General features: G+C 67.3%; 4 protein-coding genes across 4 annotated transcripts; 2 read left to right on the top strand and 2 right to left on the bottom strand.

Moving 5' to 3' along the window:
- Nucleotides 1-1,309: 1,309 nt before the first annotated feature.
- On the top strand, nucleotides 1,310-5,851 carry EMIHUDRAFT_452787 (inorganic pyrophosphatase). The gene is made up of 9 exons (XM_005762425.1): nucleotides 1,310-1,792; nucleotides 1,966-2,070; nucleotides 2,154-2,269; nucleotides 2,341-2,401; nucleotides 2,782-2,943; nucleotides 3,201-4,886; nucleotides 4,952-5,093; nucleotides 5,173-5,286; nucleotides 5,357-5,851. The coding sequence occupies exons 1-9, from the start codon at nucleotides 1,343-1,345 to the stop codon at nucleotides 5,626-5,628; spliced, it is 3,108 nt and encodes a 1,035-aa protein (XP_005762482.1). The 5' UTR covers nucleotides 1,310-1,342; the 3' UTR covers nucleotides 5,629-5,851.
- Nucleotides 5,852-6,065: 214 nt separating this feature from the next.
- EMIHUDRAFT_216215 (hypothetical protein) lies at nucleotides 6,066-7,389 on the bottom strand (the record flags this gene model as incomplete). The annotated part of the gene is made up of 2 exons (XM_005762424.1): nucleotides 6,066-6,313; nucleotides 6,501-7,389. 2 exons carry the CDS (start codon nucleotides 7,387-7,389, stop codon nucleotides 6,066-6,068), a joined length of 1,137 nt encoding a protein of 378 aa, XP_005762481.1.
- Nucleotides 7,390-12,266: 4,877 nt separating this feature from the next.
- On the bottom strand, nucleotides 12,267-13,128 carry EMIHUDRAFT_437993 (hypothetical protein). The gene is given in 3 exon segments (XM_005762423.1): nucleotides 12,267-12,756; nucleotides 12,825-12,956; nucleotides 12,970-13,128. 2 exon segments carry the CDS (start codon nucleotides 12,862-12,864, stop codon nucleotides 12,443-12,445), a joined length of 354 nt encoding a protein of 117 aa, XP_005762480.1. The 5' UTR covers nucleotides 12,865-12,956; nucleotides 12,970-13,128; the 3' UTR covers nucleotides 12,267-12,442.
- A 1,335-nt stretch (nucleotides 13,129-14,463) lies between these two features.
- On the top strand, nucleotides 14,464-15,498 carry EMIHUDRAFT_216212 (hypothetical protein; the record flags this gene model as incomplete). The annotated part of the gene is made up of 1 exon (XM_005762422.1): nucleotides 14,464-15,498. One exon carries the CDS (start codon nucleotides 14,464-14,466, stop codon nucleotides 15,496-15,498), a length of 1,035 nt encoding a protein of 344 aa, XP_005762479.1.
- Between the last annotated feature and the right edge of the window lie 5,465 nt (nucleotides 15,499-20,963).

Here is a 20,963-nt window from a genome sequence, read left to right as displayed (position 1 = left end):
ATCGCCCGCTGGGTCCGCCCTCAGCTTCTGGACATTATCGGCCCAACTGTTCACGCAACGCTCGAAGTTATCCACATATGTAACCACAAGGACGCGCAGCGGTACCTTCTGCAGCTCTGTCACGCTCGCTGCGAACTTCCCCACAACGGCCTCCTGGTAGCTGGCCCACCGGTCCCTCGCAAGCTTGACTGCGTAGCCCCGGACGAGGACGTCGTTCACGATCTTGCGCACGATCGCCGTGCTGTTCAACATCTTCCACTGCCACTGCTCCAGGCGGGCAGGTGGGCGGGCGGACGGGCGGAGGGCGGGCGACGGCGCGGGCAGCGGGGCGGGGAGGCGAGGCGGGGCGGGCGAATCGGGCGGAGCGGCGGAGCGGGACGAGCGGGTTAGGCGGATCCTCTGCAACGCGCCTTGCGCGCGAGAGGTGTTAGGCTCCAAATCGGTCCGCAGTGATGGCACGCCCATGCATTGAGAAGGCCGACGTTTTCGTGTTTGCTGGCAGGGGGTGCGGGCGGGCGCTCCCCCACTCATCCCTTCTTGCAAAAACGTATGCCAGCGTCACTCCACTTGGTACCCCTCCCCACACTCACCACCACCTGTCTCCCACCCTTTGGCCTGTGTTCGCTCAAGACAATCCGGAGGGCAGGGGGGCCGGGCGGCGGCGCCACTTCCAGGATCTCTGTCGCCCGTTGTGAGAGAGGGGGGCGCACTTCGCCCTCTCCTCCCGCACGAGTTCTCCAGGCACTCGCACACAGGGGGAGGGTCCTGACGTCCCCGGTGGAGCTGCACGTTAGCGAGGCCTCGCACCGTATCCTCCCCCCGCGTCGCCGAGTCATCCCCCCCCATCGGTTGTTCACGCGTGGCCTCCTCCATCCGGATGGTGTACGCCCTCCTCACCGCTGCAGCCGGGTGTTGTAGTCCCGCCAGAGTGTTCACCGCTATGTCCCTGGCCAGGTTGGTTGCCGGGTCCATCGTTCCGCACCCTCCCAGCTCTAGCGGGAGCAGCAAACGCGTGCTTTATTTTTACTAAGAACTTGCACGCCGCGTAGAACTCGTTGCTAAGGCTCGAGCTCGTGTAGTCTTCCGTAGCCCGCAGCGCGAACTCGGAGCCTAGCGCAGCGCGAACTCGCCGTCTGAGCCTAGCGCAGCGCGAACTCGCCGTCTGAGCCTAGCGCAGCGCGGACTCGCTCCTGTTCATAGCTGCGCAACACTAGGATGGAGCACTTGGAGCACTTGGGTGTTCCATTTTTTTCCCACGGAACTTGCACGCCGCGTAGAACTCGTGCTAAGGCGCTGTGTGTGGCCTGTGGTTGCGGGACTGGGACTGGTGCCCGCCCGCAATATGTCGAGCCACCACTACTCTCCTGTGGACGCCGAGGACCTCCCGGGCAGCTATCGCTACCGCCAGAAGACGCTGCAGCGGTGGCGGTTCTCGATGTTCCTCTCCTTTGCCGCGGGCGTCGTCGTTTGCATGATCGCCTACCCGCGGCTGCTGCCCTGCAAGGCCTGCGCGCCGTGCGAGAAGGCCTCGCCTCCAGTCAACGTGGCCGACGTCGCAAGCCGAGCCGCGCAAATCGCCGTCAGCAAGTGTCCCGCCTGCCCCGCCTGCCCCGAGTGCCAGCACAAGCCGTGCCCTGCGTGCGAGCTGTCTTGTCCAAAGATCCCGGAGTGCCCGTCGATCGCGGCCGCGCCCGCGGCGTCGCAGCCGGACGACGCCGAGGTGGTCGCGAGGCATCGCACCAAGATGCTCGCCAGGGACATGGTCAACATCGCAGAGTGCAAGCCGGGCCAGGCGCTCGCCGCAGACGCACTGCTCTGCCCCGCCCCAGCACGCGCCCCCGCCTCGCCCGCCGCCTCTCCCGCCCGCCTCCTCTCCCCCTCTCACCCGCCCTCCCTCCCCCACCCTCCCTCCCGCCCTCCCTCTCCCACCCACCCTCCTCTTCTCCCCCGCGGCTGCGTGCACAGGTGTGCCGCGCCGACGCCCTCAACCGCTCGCGCGTGATCGGCCAGAAGGGAATCACGCTCTGGATGACGGGCCTGTCCGGCTCGGGCAAGACCACCATCGCCGAGGCGCAGCGCCGACTCCTCTGCAAGCTCGGCCCAACCCTTCCCCGACCCTTCCCCGACCCTTCTCGGAGCTCTCTCCTCTGCAGGCGCTCGAGCGCCGTCTCCTCTACAAGCTGGGTAAGAACGTCTTCCGGATCGACGGCGACAACCTGCGCACCGGCCTCACTAAGGACCTCGGCTTCTCGCCCGACGACCGCGCCGAGTCCGCCCGCCTCTCAAGCGGCCCGACACCGGCCCGCCACTTCCACGACACTTCCTGGACATGTCCCGTAGGTCCGTCCGGCGCGCGTCGCACGTGGCCGCCCTCTTCTCCGAGGCGGGTGTCATCACCATGGTCACCCTCATCTCGCCCTACCGCAAAGATCGCGACGCCGCGCGCGCACTGCACGAGAAGCAGGCGCCGCTTCCGAGAAGCGTCCACACACCGCCGCACCGCCGCCGCACCCGCGCGCTCGACCCGCACTCGCTAGACCTTTCCGCCACACAAGAAGGCACCTAGAGCCTCGCCCATCCTCTCCCAGCCGCCCTCCTGCCGCCTCTGCTGCCACCGACGCCTCACCGGCCGCCCCGTGCCCCGTGCCGTGGCCACCGCCCAAGTTCTCACCTCCCAAGCTCTCACCGCCTGTCGGCCCCTCGCTGCGAGGAGAGAGCTGCGACGGCATCCCCTTCATGGAGGACGGAGCAAGTAATGACCCGCGTCCGGTTGATGAATAGGGCATCCCCTTCATGGAGGTCTTCATGGACGTGCCCCTCTCGGTCGTCCAAGCGCGCGACCCGAAGGGCCTGTACAAGAAGGTCGCCAAGGGGCTCATCAAGGGCTTCACCGGCGTCGACGCGCCGTACGAGGCGCCGCGGCACACACCGCCGCACACCGCCGTCGCTGACACCACCACTCCCCTCTCCCCCTCCCCCCTCTCTTCCGCTCCACCCCACGGCAGCCTCGCCCGCCGGCTCGCGACCGGCGGTGCATCCTGGTCGCACCTGGTCGCACGGGGCCCGGTGACACCACACAGGTCGACGCCTCTGCCTGCACCTCTCCCAGCTGCACACGGGTCGGCTGTGGAGGGACACGACAAACCACACACTCTCTCCAGGGATGGTAGGTCAGCCAGTCTTCCATCACTGCCGCACAGGCGCCGCTGCATGCCGAGCTGACGCTCAAGAACTCGGAGCTGCCTGTCGAGCAGTGTGTCGACCAGCTCGTGATGGCCCTCACCGCAGCCGGCGCGCTGAGCGGCCACGCCATGCCGGACGGCCTCACGCCTCCGGACGGTGGGGTGCACATCAACCGCATCACCACCGCGCCCGAGGCGCTGCTCGCGCGGCGCAAGGAGGCGGAGACGCTGCCAAAGGTGCCGCTGACGGACATCGACGTCAACTGGCTCCAGGTGGTCGGCGAGGGCTGGGCGGCGCCTCTGCGCGGCTTCATGCGCGAGGGCACGCTCGTGCAGACGCTGCACTTCAACTCGGTGCTGCACGACCCGAACAACGTGACGGGCGACTACAACTCGGCGACCACCGACTGGATGCAGTCCTCCTTCCCGCGCGAGCGCGTCTCCTCGCCCGTGCCGATCGTGTTGCCCGTCACCGACTTCACGCGCCGCCAGATCGCGGGCGCGGGTGCGGTCGCGCTCACCAACGCAGCGGGCGTCGCTCTCGCTATCCTGCGCAGCCCCGAGGTGTACGAGCTTCGCGTGCGAGAGCTGATTCACCGCACCTTCGGCATGACGGACGACGAGCACCCGTACGTCAAGGAGCTGCTCAAGCCGGGCAAGGACTACGCGGTCGGCGGCGAGGTCGAGCTGCTCGGCAAGATCACGTACAACGACGGGCTGGACGCGTACCGCCTGACCGCGGAGGAGCTGCGGGCCGCCTTCAAGGCGAAGGGCGCCGACGTGGTGTACGCCTTCCAGACGCGCAACCCGACGCACGCGGGCCACGCCTTCCTGATGAAGGACTCGCGGCAGAAGCTGATGGCGCGCGGGTACAAGAAGCCCGTGCTGTGGCTCTCACCGCTCGGTGGGTGGACCAAGGCGTCCGACGTGCCGCTGGACGTGCGCGTCAAGCAGCACCAGGAGGTGATGGCGGCGGGCGAGCTGCACCCCGACTGGACCGTGATGGCCATCTGGCCCTCGCCGATGATCTACGCGGGCCCGACGGAGGTTCAGTTCCACGCTAAGTCGCGCCGCGCGGGCGGCGCCTCTTACTTCACCGTCGGCCGCGACCCGGCGGGCATGCCCTACTCGTCGGACGGGCCTGGCCACGAGGAGGGAGACGACATCTACCACCCGGACCACGGCCGGTACGCGCTCATGTCGTCGCCTGGCGTGGGTGGCATGCAGTTCCTCGGCTTCAGCAAGGTGTACTACGACAAGAAGGACCACACGATGCGCGGCAAGGACGAGTCGCGCCCCGACGACTTCATCTCCATCTCGGGCTCCAAGATGCGCAAGCTCGCCGCCCTCGCCGCCAAGCCGTGCCCGCCGACCATCCCTTCCGACCTGATCGCCTCCAAGTGCATCCCGCCCGGCTTCATGGTGCAAAAGGGGTGGGAGATCGTCTCGGACTACTACATCCGCCAAAAGACGGGCGACTGGGTGCCGTACTCGAAGCAGCTCGGAGGGCTGCCGCTCGCGCCAAACATGCGCAGCTCGGCCGAGCAGCCCTTCGGCAAGGTTGCCTTCACCGCCCATTTCGTCGGCGCCGACGGGGCGCAGATCTCGCCGTGGCACAACCTCGCCCTCTACCCGACAGCGAGCGACCCGTCTTTCGTCAACTTTGTGTGCGAGATCCCGCGCGGCGCCACAGCAAAGCTCGAGGTGCCCGAGGAGCAGCCCCGCGTCCACGCCCCTCCTTCTTCCTTGACGCGCGTCTGTCCGTGCAGGTGCAAAAAGAGAAGCCCTTCAACCCGATCATGCAGGACACCAAGAAGGGCGCGCTGCGCTACTACACGTACGGCGCCTCCTTCTTCAACTACGGCATGCTGCCCCAGACATGGGAGGACCCCGCCAAGAAGGGCTTCAACGGCACAGCACAACTCGGCGGCCACGGCTCCGCTGCGCCGTGGGGGCGGCCTCCTTCAGCCGCCTCGGAGCGTGCGCATAGGCACGGTCGGCGACAACGACCCGCTCGACGTGATGGACCTCTCCTCGCGCACCTGCAAGGTTGGCGAGATGCGAAAGGTCAAGATCCTGGGCGACCTCGAGCTCATCGACCAGGGTCAGCCCCCCCTCGACGCCCTCGCCGCCGCCGCCCCTCTGATCCGGAGTCGTCACGGAGCTGTGAATAGGTGAGCTCGACCACAAGATCATCGTCGTCGACGCCGAAGATCCGCTCGCCGCTTCCGCCTCCTCCGCCGCCGACCTGCCCGCCGGCGTCGTGCCGAAGCTCGTCGAGTGGCTCAAGAGGTACAAGACGACCGACGGCAAGCCCGAGAACAAGCTCGCCTCCGACACGCCCACCTCGGCCGCGCGCGCGGCTGAGGTGGTCAAGGAGTGCCACGAGAGCTGGCAGGCGCTCAAGGCTCGCGGCGCCGGCACCACCGGCTTCTGGCTCGGCTGACGCGGCCGCCCGCCCGCGAGGCGAGACTCTGTGGCTGGGTCATGCGGCGTACTCGGCATCGCCCCACTCTCGCTAGGACTTGTGTGGGGGAGCGTCTGTCGGTACTGTGGGGGTCGGCGGCGTCTGTCGCGGCGAGATGTGTAGGATTCTGTGGGGACGACATGCGGGAGATTTTTTTCGGCTTGTGAGACAGTTGTGGAAGATGAAGTCAACACACAAAGTGTGAACACACAGACAACACTCACACACAGTTCACACACACCGGCTAGTCACACGCAGGGCGAGAGAGTATGTAGTTGTCGCACCGCTCTGTGACTCAAGTCAGTGTTTCGCAAGACGCACAACAAGAGAGGAGCACAAGTGCTCAGTGGTTCCGAGCGCATGATGCGGGTGAGGCGCTGGGAAGCCTGCCTTTCCCACCGCGTCGCCCAGGTACCTCACTCGCCCTCCTTCAGGCCCTCCTTGCGATAGCCTGCAAAGAAGACGCCGCGCAGGCTGCCGCCTGTCAATAGGGCGCCAATCGAGTCCCCGATAACATTCGGATTGAGGAGCGATGTCAGAGTGAAGATTGCGTTGCGCCGCCAGCTGCCGAGAATGTCGATTAAGGGGAGGTCGACGGCGACCGTCTCGTCGTCGAGGTTCTGCACGCCGTGCCACCAAAAGGAGGGGAAGAAGAGCACGTCGCCTGCGACACATGGCCCGCTAGTGAGCAGCGCGGCAGCCGCGGCAGGGGCCGGGCAGCAGGTGTCTACGGCGCACACGACGCGCGCCGCGCACGTTGTGCGCTGTGGCCGCACTGGCCGCTGGCAGTGGAGGCGCTGGCCACTGGCGGGGGGAGGCGCTGGCCGCTGGCGGGTGGAGGCGCCGCACACCTGGCTGCAGCACCACCTCGTAGCCACGCACGTTCGCAAAGAGCGGCACCTCGGTAAGGTTGGGAGCGAACACGTCGAGGCCGGCATTGTACGCGACGTTGCGGTACTGGCCGTAGGGGTACATCCATCGGGTCTGCGTCGGGCTGAAGAAGACCCACCGCTTCCGCCCGTGCAGCATCAGGAAGGAGCTCGAGCCAACATCGCAGTGAGCCTGCGTCCACACGTGCTTGCTGCCGACAAAGCCGAGCCCGATCCTGCCTTGGAGGGGCTTGCCGCCAGTGAACTGGGTGAACCTCCACGACCAGAGCCGGCCCCATAGCGTGCCAGCTACCCAGTCTAGGTCAAAGTTGTTGAAGGCTCCGGTGACGTCTGGCATCGCCCGCGCATAGAGCATCTCCTCCTCATCCTTCATCCGGTCGGCAAAGTCGTCGAACGACATGTCGACGGCGGAGGTGTCGTGGGTCATGTGCGTGAAGGTTGTGACCGACCGGCCGCGGTACAGCTCCCGCAGTCGCGGCACGTTGAGCCCGCTCATGTTGCCGAAGCGCCGGGACTCGACATACTGGAGACCGCGAACGACCGCCGGCTCCGAGTGCATCACGGCCTGCAGCCGCTGCTGCCAGTCCGGATCATGCGCGTCAATGTCCGCGGGCAGGGGGCGGAGCTGCGCCGACGAACCGACGCTGGCCTCCGCTCGCATGCAATGCGGACATCGACTCAGCCGTGGGAACGAGTTTTTCGGCGGCCCGCCCATGAGCTGTGGCAGAATGTCGAGGATAAAAGCGGCGGTCGCAGCCTCGGCCCCAGGCTCGGACGTGAAGCCGGCGGTGGCGAGCAGCACGCCCAGCACGGCCACGGCTGCGACGAGCAGGCGCGACGTTCGCTTCATCGGAATCGCCGTGGTTGCAGCCTCGCAGACTTCCGGCCTGCTAAATAAATAAATAAACTCACAGCTCTCTACTGTGAGGTGGGTAAAAAGGAACAGGTCCCCGCCCTTGCGATCTTTGTGCAGGGTTCTTTGTGGGTGTGGTCGGCGACTAGCCGGGGTCGTCCGTCCTGCTGACGAGTGCGGAGGGCTGTTTTTATTCATTCAGCAACCCACGCTTATTTCAATATTTGCAGGCCGTCCCAATAAAGAAAAAGAAGGTCCGGTAAAAAGACAGGCACGTAGGGACGCAGAGGAGTGTAGGCGACGGTGGCGTCCTCCGACGCCGTGGGCGTGGCGAGCCGGAGCTCGGTCGCGATCTCAAAACATGCACAAAACAACCGGGATTTTTGACTCTGTCCTCGATTCTTCAGTCGCTCTGCCGGACGCGCTCGCTTTGTCGCGAGGGTCACCGGTGCAAGCCGTGTGGACGCCCAGAACAGCCTCCCCTGGCTTAGCTAGAGTGAGAGATATTTGTGCACATGGTCAGCCTCTACAATATATACACTGACACTTTACCTCCCAGAGCTCGTCTAGGTCCGCCACGGCCATCCTCAGCCTCCGGAGGCCCCCTGGCCGCGGCGCGGTGCAGCGGCGTCACAAATCCGACATCAGTTCACCGGGACGCGATCGGGCGATCTGAAGTCCAACTAGGCGTATGGATTGTCCGCCCAGGGCTATCACCTGGACCCCTCAATGGACGCCTGCGGTGCCGCCCCCACGAGGTGTTGTTTTCACACCTGTCCAACCATTCGTGCAGCAGGGACGCGCTGTGTGTGGCTGGCAGCAGCAAACTCAAATGACGACGGGTTGCAGCCTCGTAGCTCAACGGCAACATTGTGCATGAGGAAAGGCTGATAGAAGTAGCACAGCCACACAACCAACAGCTTCTTGAGAGTATGCGGAGCGCAAGCAGCCGGTGATCAAAGGCGTGTTGCTGTCGGTGGCAGATTGCCAGAGGGGGACGCCGGCGCTTCGGTGCGTGGCTTCGGGGTGGTCACAATTTTCCACCGCTCAACTTGGAGGCAGTGTGTCTAGTAGCGTGCTACAGCTATGACGGCGGACCTCACTGGGGCGCCGACGTGCGACGACTGTCTCTGGGATCGAAAGACGAAACCGCGCCCCCTCGTGCAGAGCGCGCTCCGGAGCTCTGTGGCGGAAATTTTGAAGGGAACGTGGTGGCTTCCCACCGCCTCTGTATGTACCCAATAAAGTGCTAACACGACCCTCGGGCAGCAGGGGGTATGTGGCGAGCACACGGAGGCACAGGTTAGGCCGCCGTGATATCGCCCTTCCGGGCACCCCGTTTCGGTAGCCGTTTAGGGGTTAATGTTTGGCGACTCGAACCCGTGAAGCTTCACCGTGCGCGGGTTACCCCGCACACGAGTCAGCCTGCCAGCCACGTATCCACGCAAGCGTGGTCGTAGAGAGCGATCACGTAATCTCTACAACAAACTCTACCTCATAAGCGGCGAACGAGGCACGGTCGCTCTCCGACATGAGGCGCGTTGCAGTTGCCAGTGCTGCCCTGGCCTTCTGTCTGCCCGCCCAATGGCCGAGCACCACTCCCCACCTGCAGCAGCCCCTCCCGCCGACAGCCTATGAGGACCACTCCGCGCTCTTTCTGACCCGCCGTGAGGATCACACCCCAACAGTTTGAGAATATCTGAGGCGGCTGTGCTCTGCGAGCTGATCGCCCTCCGGACCACCCCTTAGGGAACACACATCTGAGCACCTCACCCCGCCCCGCCCTGCCGCCTCGTGTGCAGGCGTTGCGGCGCGGGCGAGCCGCGCCGCGGAGCTAGGAGAGAGCAGCCGGCGATCACGACGAGCAGGCGTTGCTACGTGTCGCTCTTGACTTCGATCGACACGCTTCCCCTGCATGCTTCACGCGTGGGAGCCCAGCGCCGGGCTCAACGTGCGCAGTTGTGTGTGTGTATGGACTCGATTTCGCAGTATGGGCATGGGTAGAGGGTGGACCATGTTGCCGTGTGGGAGGTATGAGGGAGGAGACAGGTAAACTACTACCGCTTACTGACGTACTCGCCGATGCTGCACTGGACACTCTGCGGTCTGCGCGATGGAGCATTCCGCCCGCGACGCAGCACTCAGGACTCACTCGCTGCCTCAGTCTGTAGCGCTCTGCCGACGCATGCTCACACACCTCGCCTTCAACCACGCGTGCTGGCTTCAACAAGCTCCTCTAGGGCAGATGAGCCGATAAAGCCCGGTCGGCGTACAGAGCCCCCGATACCTCACTGCCCCGGCGCCCACAGCTCGATCTTCTTGGGTAGCAGCTGGTTCGACAGGTCCTCTCCGTGGCCTAGGCAGCCAGTCTCGCCCCTACCCCAGGTGAAGACGGAGTCGTCAGCGGTGGTGGCGATGCTATGGTTGACTCCAGTCGACACAGCGACGACACGCCGCCCCGCCAGCGCCTCGACCTTCTTGGGCAGCAGCTGGTGCTGATCGTCGCCGTGGCCCAGCATGCCAAAGGCTCCACCGCCCCAGCTCCAGACGGCTCCGTCGGCGGTGAGGGCGAGGCTGTGGAAGTATCCAGCCGATACAGCGAGGACGCGCTGGCCAGCCAAGGCCTCGATCTTCTTCGGCAGCAGCTGGTTCTGCAGGTCGCCGTGGCCCAACTTGCCACCTGCTCCACCTCCCCAGCTCCAGACGGCACCGTCGGGGGTGATGGCGAGGCTGTGTTCTCCAGCCGACACAGCGACGACGCGCTGGCCAGCAAAGGCCTCGACCTTCTTGGGCAGCAGCTGGCGCTGCTCGTCGCCGTGGCCCAACCGGCCTTGGCCTCCATCGCCCCAGCTCCAGACGGCGCCATTGGCGGTGATTGCGAGGCTGTGCTGCTCTCCAGCCGACACGGTGACGACGCGCTGGCCAGCAAATGCCTCCACCTCCTTGGGCAGCCACTGGTCCTGCTGGTCGCCGTGGCCCAGCATGCCAAAGGTTCCAAAGCCCCAGCTCCAGACGGCGCCGCCGGCGGTGAGGGCGAGGCTGTGATGCTCCGCCCCAGCAGACATAGCGACGACGCGCTGGCCAGCCAAGCCCTCGATCTTCTTAGGCTGCCACTCGGTCAGCTCAGAGCCGTGGCCCAGCTTGCCAAAGCCTCCATTGCCCCAGCTCCAGACAGCGCCGTCAGTGGTGATGGCGAAGCTGTGCGCAACGCCAGCCGACACGCTCACGGCGCGCTCGCCGCCCAGCGTTGACGGGAGGCGGGTCGGCGTGTTGAGCCGCGTCACGCCCGCGCCGTGGCCGAGCACGGCTGGGTTCCAGAACGGCGCATTGCCGCACGACGAGAGCCGCCCCTCGCCGTCAATGAAGAGGCCGTGCTGAGAGCTTGCCACCGCCCTCGCCGGCGGGTTGGCCTCGCACAGCAGCGCCGAATAGCACAGCCACCGCACGGCGCAGCCCTCATCCTCTGGCTGCGCCGGCAGCTCGAAGCCGCGCTCTTGCGCCCACAAGCGGATGGCCTCCGCGAGCGAGGCGTGAAAGAGCAGCGAGACGGCCGCGACGCGAGCGATGTCGACGGGGTCGCAGCGAGAGAGGGCGCGCACGAGGAGCTCCGTGGGCAGGTCGAGAAGGCGGGTGGGCGGCGGCGTGTCCGGCGAGGGGGCGGCGGTGGCGGCAGTCGCCATGGCGGCGCGAGCGGCCCCGGGCGGCGCGGCGGTTTGGACATCGCGAGAAAAAGAATTTTACGAGAAAAGTGCTCCAAAACTCCCTCGCACAACACTGGGCACGGGACTGGCGCGCACTGGCACTAACACAGGTACACCACTAAAAAGAATTTTGGTAATCGAAAAGAAAACAGATGCGCCGAAGAAAAATAGTTCCAGGACTGGAGAAAGAAATGTAGGTTGGCAACGCGCCGTTCGTTCGCGACGATGGACTACTATGACCAGAAATACGGGACCTGTGCCCCGCCACGTGTGCGGCGCTGACAAAGTGAGGGACCTCGAGAGGCCGTGCGCTTAGGGGACCCCTAGGCTTAAGAGGGTGGGCCCTGGGGCGCCTGCGGCTTAAACGGCTTAAAACGGGCCTAGGCCCATTTTAAGGCTGCCTGGGCCGCCGATTCCTTAAACGGTCTTAAACGCTCAAACGGTGCGGGAGAGCTCCCGAGGTCGATGGTCCGGGAGGCTCCCGGTAGACGCCGGAGGCCGGGAAGCTGGCTACAGTCAGCTAGCACGCGCCCCCTATGCGAGTATGGCTCCTGCTAGTGCACCAGACTTACAGATGTGTCTTCAGAGGCGGGTTTGTGCCTAATAACGGCAGTATTGGAGAAAACGGCGCGGAACCCAGCGACGCATGCCGGCGAGGCCGACTTTCTTAAACGGTCTTAAAAGAGGGATCCCCCGTGCCTGCAATCTCTTAAATGGCAAGTTAAGCCCCCAAACCTCCTCGTTTCTTAAAAGGTCTTAAAAATTTCCGGCCCTCAGAACCCTAGGGGGGTCCCCTAAGGCCGTGCGAGTGCTCAGCGCTGCAACCAGCGTATACCGCCGGGAGGGGAGTGGGGTTCGAGGAAGACGGGGGGCCCCGGCGGGGGGGGAGCTGTGATCTGTGATCTCTGTGAGGGTCTGCCGGGAGGCGCATTTTGTATACCAGGCGGTGCCCGGTGCCGAGCGCAGGCAGTGCTCACAGGTCGAACCCCTTATATTTAAGACAGCATTGAAGCGATCCGGTACGCGCCGGGCCGTCAGCGCCTTTCGACGAAACCACACACAGCGACACTATCCAAGCCCAACTACTAGGGTGGTTAAGGTATTTAAAGGCATAATAAATAAATAAATAAAACGGACACCTCTACTTGGAGATGGGTGAAAAGGGGAGCAAGTCGTTCCCTCCGCGTCTCATTAAAAGGCTTAGGGTCTTCCTCCAACGCAAGGGATGCGCCAGCTTCCAGGCAAATTTCTCCGCCCACACACAAAGTGGTGGGGCAGGGGGGGGGGCAACCCTCACATCTCCACGCCCGGACACGGGCAGGAGCCCCACGGCAATACATCCATTGCCTTCAGGAGCTCCGGCGTCGCTTTGAGCGCGCTCGACCAAGCGCGCGCCCGGGACCTCCTCGGCCGGGCAGCGCCCCTCGGCCGCGCGCGTCGCCCCGCCCCTTCCCTCTCGCCGGCGCGCCGCCGCTCATCACGAAGTAGCCGCGCAGCCGCTGCGTGGGCGCCATCCCTCTGAGGGTCTTGACCGGCGACGCGCACCGGCCGTCCTGCAGGTAGATGCTCAGCCGCCGGTCGCAATAGAGGTCACCCACTCCGATCGAGAAGGCCTCGTTGATGGTGGCGTGCCCCCAGTGCGCCGGCACCAGCATCATGTCGCCTGCACAATTCAGAACGGGCTGTGAATCATCAACAGCTAATGCGGCACGCACGAGAGCACTCTGCCGCCTGGGCCCTGCGAGCAGCGCACGGGCAAGCCGGCGGGCATGTCTCTCGGCGCGTGCACGTCGCGCCAGTAGGTCGAGGCGGTGCCGGAGATGCCCGCCCACCGCGGCGGCGTGATGAGCCAGTGCTTCACCCCGAAGAAGAGCGCGTTGTACGCCGCGTTGTGAAAGTGCAGCGCGGCGCCAGACCCGTTGCCGCCCGCAAAGAGCTGCCGCGAGCCCGCCGCCTCCCAGCTGCGCCGCAGCAGCGCGAGAGGGGCGTGCTCCGGGCCATACCGAAAGTTGACGGGCAGCTTGGACCAGACCGAGGAAGACCCGTTGATCTTGCCTTCGCCGCCCGCGTTGTTTGGCTTTGAGACGCAGACAGGCAGCGTGCGGCTCTCGTCGCTGCACGCCGGGTGGTCGTTGAGATCGAGGTACGAGAAAGAGCCGCAGAACTGCTGCCCTGTGAGCGAGGGGTACGCGGTGCGACCGCACCGCCGCTTGCGCGTCTCCGCCGCCTTCATCGGCCCCCGTCCCTTTGCCAGCCCACACCGCTGCTTGAGCGGGATTGCATCGCGCAGCAGCACCGGCCGCGCCTGCGAAAAGTACTCTCGAAAGTACTCCTCCTCGGACAAAGTCGAGCCGTCCCGCTGGTCGATCTCGCAGCGAGAGCGGACATCCTCCGGCAGGTAGCGCAGCGCGTCCCACCCTCCCCCCTCCCCGCAGCTCGCGCCTTCCTGTGCCCCTCTCGGAGGCGGGTCGACGCGAGGGCGAGCGCGCGGCAGCGACGGCAGTCCAGCCTCCTTGAGGGCGGAGGGGAGAAGGGGCGAGCCGGGGAGCGAGGCGTACCTCGCCGCCTCCCTCGACCGCCTCTCCCTCTCCTCCTCCGGCAGCGCGCGCATCATCATCGCCAGGATCTCCACCTGCCCCATCAGCATCGCCTCGCGTAGCGCGCTGATGCCCACGTCTGTCGCGGCGAGCGGAGAGGCGCCGGCGTCGAGCAGCAGCCGAGCGGCGCCCTGCACGCCGAGCAGCGCGGCCAGGTGCAGCGGGGTGACGCCGTGCGCGTCGGCGGCGCGCGCGAGCGCTGGCTGCGTCTTGAGCACGGCGGCGAGCATCGGCAGCATCGGCTGCGCAAGCCGGTTGGTGATGGCGTGGCGGTAGCGCGTCTCGGTGCCCGGGTGGGACCACGGCTCAAGGCGGGAGATGTCACCCGCCTTGCCCGAATAGAGCGAGGCAACCAGCACGTGCGCCACCGTCTGGCCCGAGCTGCTCTTTGCCATCAGCTCCTCTGCCGAAGCAGTGGCCAGTCGCTTGCGGAGCTCGGCCGCCGGCTTACTGGCCACCTCCTCGACGATCGAGGCGCGGGCGAGGCCGAAGAGCGGCAGCAGGGCCATCAGACGCATCTCGAACCAGCCGCTGTGTTTGCGTCGCCGCCACAGCGTACCCAACAAGGCAAGAGGGCGCCGCACCCACGCCCGCTGCGCCTTTTCTTTTGCGTGAATTTCTTTTCCTCGCTTTCCTCACTCCCGCCCAGCCCCCCCTCCAGTCCCGCATAGTCCAGCCGCAAAAAAGAAATCTGCACCCCTGTATTCTTTTTCCCCTCTCCCGCCAGGCGCCGCCCAGCTGTCTCCTGCACTCTCCCGCCTGCCGTAGCCACCATGCCTCCGAAGAAGAAGGCTGACCAGCAAGAGGAAGCCCCCGCGGCCAAAAAAACGGCTGCGGCGGCGAGTGCCATCGCCGCCAACGCCTCCAAGATTACGACCTCTGCCAAGGCGATTGCGGCCGGCAAGGCGGACATGATCGAGCGCACCCCGACACCGCGCAAGCCGCGCGCGGAGAGTGGCCTCGTGCTGGTGCACTGGAACGTGGGCGGCCTGAACGGCCTGCTCAACGGCAAGAATGCTGACGAGCGCAAGGCGTTGCTCTCCGCGCTCGTCGAGGCGGAGAAGCCGGACGTGCTCGCCATCTCCGAGCATAAGCTGCAGCAGAAGAATGTCGCCGCGGCCGAGGCGGCGCTGCTCGGGCTGCTGCCGGGCTACACGGCGCACTGGGCGGTCTGCACCGCCAAGAACGGCTACTCGGGCGTCGTGTGCCTCGTCCGGAGCGGCGTCGAGGTCTCGAGCGTCTCGCTCGACGCCGTCGAGTCGATCAACGAGGGGCGCACCGTCTCGATCGAGTTCCCGGACTGCCACGCGGTGGCGGCCTACGTCCCAAACGCGGGGCAGGACCTCAAGCGGCTCGACTACCGCATCGACACTTGGGAGCCGGCCATGCGCTCCTACCTGCAGACGCTGCAGGCGAGCGGCAAGCCGGTCGTCCTCTTCGGAGACCTCAACGTCGCGCACCTCGACGCCGACATCTGGAACGTCACCGCCAAGCACGTCCCAAAGTCGGCGGGCTGCACGCCGCGCGAGCGGGCCGCCTTCGGAGCGCTGCTCGCCTCGGGGCCGTTCGTCGACTGCTTCCGCCAGCTGTGGCCCGACGCGAGCGGAGCCTTCTCGTACTGGTCGACCCGCTCCGGCAACCAGCTGCTCAACCGCGGCCTCCGCCTCGACTACGCCGTCGCCTCCGCCTCCCTCGCCGCGCCGGGAGCCGCCCTCTCGCTGCACGACTGCGCCTACCTCGCGGAGTACGCGCCAAACGGAGATCACGCCCCCTCCCTCGTCGCGCTCGCCCGCACCGCCGCCGCGTGAGGCCGCGGCGACAGACGCGGCGCGCACACCTCGTGCCACTTCGCGTCGCGTCGCCGGATGCTTCGGACATGGGCCGAGCCTGCCTCTCGATGCGTCTCGCACCGTCGCCTGTCTCCATGTACAGCGCGACGCCGCGTGGGCTCGCTGACTCTCCCCGATCTCCCCGCCTGCGTCCTGCTGCCTCTGGAGAATCGCCGATCGCGTCGGCCATACTGTACATGTACCACTCTGTCTCTGAAAAATGCCCCCGGCCATGCCCACTCTCTTACGATACACGAAAGCACCCTAGACACGGCTCTCACGGGAGAGAGAGTGTGAGCGGGGGGGCGACGGCAGCGCGCACCTGGGGGCTGCCCGTGCCGCCGCCACAGTGAACGAGCCGCCCCGCACGACAGCGCCTCTCCCACGGGGCTCCTACACGGCGCTCGCCGCCATGGCTCAGGCTACAAGGCGCCCTGCGTGACACGGCACTCCCCTCCGCCCTCCCCGCTCGAGCCGGTGCTCGACGCGCGGAAGGCGGGCGCCATCGAGACGCCGCCGCCATGCTGCCCGCGCGGCGTGCGGGCGCGCGACGAGGTGGAGGAGGCGAGGCGTGCGAGGGAGGTGCGGCGGGCGGCGCCGCCGAGGCATCCGTTCCGGTAGTGCTCGCGCACGCTCGGAGTGAAGCCGTATATCAGCGCGTTGCCGAGGCCTTGCAGCGGCGAGAAGACGGCGGCGCAGGCAGACAGCCACGCGGGCGGCCGAGCGAAGGCGCTCCACGCGCGGAGTAAGATGGGGAAGGTCCAGACCAGCGCAAAGACCGCCACGTACCGCGCGAAGCGCACACTGAGCGCTAGAAGCACCTCGCTGCTGCTGCTGCTGCCGCCGCCGCCGCCGCCGCCGCCGCCCGCGGCTGGCTGGGCGGAAGCGAGGAGGAGCTTGAGGTCTGTGCGGACGCGCGAGTAGGTCCAAGCGGTGAAGCCGAGCACCTGCGTCGGGGTGACGGGCCGGGGGTCGAGGGGCGGGGGTCGAGGGGCGGGGGTGAGGGGACTGAGTGAGGGGGATGGGGCTGGGGGGGGAGGGGAGGGGGTCGATGGAGGTGCAAGGCCGAGGAGGTGCGGGGGAAAGAGGGGACAGAACCCCGGAGGGGGCGCGCGCCATCAGCAGCGGAAGGTAAAAGAGGAAGAAGCGCGCAAAGAGCCACGCATCCGAGATCCAGCAGACGAGCCTACACCGCAACGAGGCGCGCTGAGCACACTGCTCGCCCTCCACGCCTCTCCGTGCCGCGCAGCCGGCGAGCCCAGCAGAGCCGAGCCCGCCCGCGGCCCACAGCAGCAGCACCGTGGTACCGGACGTGCCCCACGCCACCAGATGGCTTGAGCGGACCAGCTTCTCCGCCGCAGCGTTCGGCGCGCCAGGCGCTGGCCGCCGCAAAACCGTCACAACCATGTTGGCCGCGAGGGCGCCCGTCCACAGCACGACCGCGAGCGAGAAGAACTGGTTGGCGCCGCCGAGAAACGCGCAGAGGCCGCCGCACGCGCCGGTCGCCGCAGACGGCGCGCGGTCGTAGTGGTTGATCACCGCCGAGTCGACAATCACAAAGAGATCGAGGCCGACGTCGGAGACCGACATCCAGTAGAGTATGAGAGTCGCGTTCGGCGCCCGGCCAGCTTGACTCCGCCGCCGTCCGCAGCAGCCATAGATGGAGTGGAAGGTGAAGAGGACGAAGAGCGACCCGCAGAGCGAGACGGACGCCGAGGCGATCGCGAGACCGTACACGACTCCCGTGTCCGCCGACGAGAGCTCCACCGATTCGCTCCAGTCGGCATCGGCGCTGCAGCTATGGTTGAACCACCAGGAGCCGGCAGAAAGGCTGGCCATCGCTTGATATGTGCTTATCACAGCCCGAGGACGGGTCTGGGGGCGGGCCTCACCCGGGACTCACCCCGAGACCCCACCCCGGGACGCGCCGGCTGCGGGTGAGGCCCCACCCCCGGGGCAGTGAGGGGCAGGGGCGGGGCGGAGCTCCTCAGAGTGAGGCGCCCCGGGTGCCCCCACCCCCCCCACCCCGGCGGCACCCGACCCGCCCATTCAGCTTTCACTTTCGTGCGGAGCGCGCCTTTCAGGGGGTAGAATTCTTAATCTTTTAGGCGTGGCGCTGGTTGGCCGGGGGCGCGCGGTAGCCGGTAGGCGTAGGTACGGGGCCGCGTGCGCGTGGGCTGTGGCCCGCCCGTGGTGCCCCTGCGCCCTGGCTGGGTCACCCCCCCGGGACAGCGCATCGCGAGTGAGGCCCCGGGGTGGGGCAGGTGAGGGAGGGGGCGGGGACGGCCGGGCGCCGGTGAGCCCCGGGCGAGGCCCGCCCCCCCCCCCGTCCTCGGGCTACTCTGATAAGCACATGAAAAGGAGGAAAACCGACCACTCGAGTAGTCTCCTGTGTGCGATTTCGACAGGAACAGGGACAGGGACAGGGACACACACACACACACAACTGCGCTCCCCTCAGCCGGCAGAAAGGCTGGCCATCGCTAGAGCTCTAATTCACACGAAGCGACGGACGGCAGAGGGCGGACGGGCGCTAACCACGGGCAACTACATGCCGGAGGTTCAACGACGACTACTCGCCGCCTGGGGCGTCTCGCAGCTGCGTATTCTTGTATTCTCGTGTTATCGTCGCGTAGTACGGTACTGCGTCGGGGCGGTGCGTATTCTCGTATCACTAGCTGGTGTCGTGTCCACTAGCTCCGAGTAGAGGGGGTGCGGTCTGCTGCTAGGGGGGCCCAAGGAAGCGCGAGGTTCTAAGGAAGCCGTCGCCTGCGCCTTGTCTGTCGTGTGAATCGTGCGTGTGCGAGAGGCTTGCGTTGTAAATTCTTTCTTTCTTTCTTTCTGTGGGGTGTTCTTTCTGTCTTGAGCACTTGAGCACTTGATAGGGTCGATTCCGCATGGTACGGGACCCCTCGATCGTCTCGCCCTCCCTCACTGGTGTGTTCATTGGGTGCGTTTGGCTAAGAAGAAGAAAAATTCAGGGCATTCAGTGCAGTGAGTGCTGATGATGTGAGAGATAGATCTGATCTCTGGCGAGCGTGCTTCGACGAGAAGTGGCTCTTTTCCTTTTGACCTCTTTATTCTTTTTTGGTTGTGTGGCAGAGGTCCTCGGGGTGGGGAGAGAGGGAGCTCCCCTTTTCAGGCCCCCCCAACCGCGCATTAACTCGCACCCCAGTGGAGTCTGCAGCGAGGTCTCGGAGGGTTGGTCTCTCCGGCGGCTGGTCAGGCAATATATCCGAGGCCATACCCCCTTTTCCCCAATTGGAAACCAAGGGCAATGGTGCGCATCTATCTTCTCTCCGCAGCACTCATCGTCCCTAGCGCCGCTGTCCCGCCGCCTCCTCCCTCTCCGCCACCACCTTCGCCGCCACCCCCCTCGCCGCCGCCCTCTCCGCCTCCGCCTTCTCCGCCTCCACCCTCGCCGCCGCCACCCTCACCGCCGCCGCCCTCGCCGCCGCCACCGAGTCCGCCGCCGCCGTCCCCGCCGCCTCCAAGCCCGCCTCCTCCGTCCCCGCCGCCACCATCGCCGCCGCCCTCGCCGCCGCCGCCGTTTTCGCCGCCGTCGCCACCACCGTACCCGCCTGGTTTCGCTCCAAGCCCACCACCCGCGCCGCCGTTGCGGCCGCCTTCGCCGCCTTCACCGCCACCCTCGATGCCGCCGTCGCCGCCGCCTCCGTCACCGCCGCCTTTGCCGCCGCCGCCATCGTCGCCGCCGTCGCCGCCGCCGTCGCCGCCGTCGCCGCCGTCACCGCCGTCACCGCCACCGCCGTCACCGCCACCACCCTCGTCGCCGCCGCCGTCGTCGCCGCCGCCGTCGCCGCCGTCGCCGCCGCCGTTGCAGCCGCCGTCGCCGCCGCCGCCGTCGCCGCCGCCGTCGCCGCCGTCGCCGCCGTCACCGCCGCCGCCGTCACCGCCACCACCCGCACCGCCCGCGCTGCCGCCCTCGCCGCCACCGCCGCCGCCACCACCGCCGTCGTCACCGCCGTCGCTGCCGCCGTCGCACCCGCTGCCGCCGATGTCGCCGCCGCTGCCGCCGTCGCCGCCGCCGCCAAAAGCGCCGCCGCCGCCGCCGTCGCCGCCGCCACCGCCTCGTGTCCCACTTCACAAACAAAATGTAACAGAGTGCCCTGACGTGAAGAACATCACCAAGGACAACGGCGCCGTGCCGTGGTGCCCACTCCCCCCCCCCCCCCAAACACGCACACACACGCTGCTCCCTCCCCCTCCCCCACCCCTCTCTCCGCGCCTCCCTCTGTCTTCTAGGTACGCCATCACTCCGATTTTTGAGTCAGACACCTTCTACTTCAGCGTGTCTTACCGCCAGGAGTCAAGTGGGCCTCTCGGCACCGTCACATTCTCTGCCAAGGAGACCACCGCATCTGCGGATCCGGCTTTGGGGAAAGCCGTCGATTTTTTCACTGGCGGCCCCGCCGCGTACAACGTCACCAAAACCAGTTTTGAAGTGGCGATAATCCGGGTAGACTTCCCGATCCAGTTAGGGCCGGGCGACAGCATCGACATCTTCTTCGAGTACAGCTGCCTGGCGCAGTGCCCTACGATCGAGCTGAGGAGCTGTCTTACTTTCTTCATGCTTCTCCCGCCAAGTCCGCCCCCTCCCTCACCTCCACCGCCGAGCCCGCCGCCGCCCTCGCCGCCGCCCCCGTCGCCGCCGCCTCCGTCGCCGCCACCCTTGCCACCCCCGTCTCCGCCTCCGCCGTCGCCGCCTCCGCCGTCGCCCCCGTCCCCGCCGTCGCAACCGCCGTCGCCGCCGCCACCCTCGCCACCGCCCTCGTCACCGCCCTCGCCGCCGCCGCCCTCGCCACCGCCGTACCCGCCCGACAAAGCCCCAAGTCCGCCGCCTCCAGCCCCACCGCCACCCTCGCCGCCGCCGTCTCCACCACCGCCCTCTCCGCCGCCTCCGAGCCCGCCGCCGCCCTCGCCGCCGCCGCCTTCACCCCCGCCGAGCCCGCCGCCGCCGTCTCCGCCGCCTTCACCGCCGCCGAGCCCACCGCCGAGCCCGCCGCCACCGTCACCGCCACCATCCCCTCCGCCCTCACCGCCTCCGCCCTCGCCCCCGCCTTCACCGCCGCCCTCACCGCCGCCGCCCTCGCCCCCGCCTTCACCGCCGCCCTCGCCGCCGCCGCCCTCGCCGCCGCCTTCACCGCCGCCCTCGCCGCCGCCGCCCTCGCCGCCGCCGCCCTCGCCGCCGCCGCCCTCGCCCCCGCCTTCACCGCCGCCCTCGACGCCGCCGCCCTCGCCCCCAGCCTTCACCGGCGCCCTCGACGCCGCCGCCCTCGCCGCCGCCGACGGCGCCGCCGCCGCCCTCGTCGCCGCCGCCCTCGCCGCCGCAGCCCTCGCCGCCGCCCTCGACGCCGCCGCCCTAGCCGGCGCCGCACTTGCCGCCGCCGCCCTCGCCGGCGCCTTCGCCTACGTCGCCGCCGTCA

The sequence above is a fragment of the Emiliania huxleyi genome, assembly GCF_000372725.1.
Source record: "Emiliania huxleyi CCMP1516 unplaced genomic scaffold EMIHUscaffold_68, whole genome shotgun sequence".
Lineage (NCBI taxonomy): Eukaryota > Haptophyta > Isochrysidales > Noelaerhabdaceae > Emiliania > Emiliania huxleyi.
This window is presented reverse-complemented; position numbering and strand designations above follow the sequence as displayed.

Coding starts and splice junctions, on each gene's coding strand:
- EMIHUDRAFT_452787 (XM_005762425.1), top strand. CDS start 1,343: ATGTCGAGCCACCACTACTCTCCTGTGGACGCCGAGGACCTCCCGGGC. Junction 2,270..2,340: donor TCGCCCGACGACCGCGCCGA/GTCCGCCCGCCT, acceptor CATGTCCCGTAG/GTCCGTCCGGCGCGCGTCGC. Junction 5,287..5,356: donor CCTCGAGCTCATCGACCAGG/GTCAGCCCCCCC, acceptor AGCTGTGAATAG/GTGAGCTCGACCACAAGATC.
- EMIHUDRAFT_437993 (XM_005762423.1), bottom strand. CDS start 12,864: ATGCCCGCCGGCTTGCCCGTGCGCTGCTCGCAGGGCCCAG. Junction 12,757..12,824: donor GCGCTGCTCGCAGGGCCCAG/GCGGCAGAGTGC, acceptor TGAATTGTGCAG/GCGACATGATGCTGGTGCCG.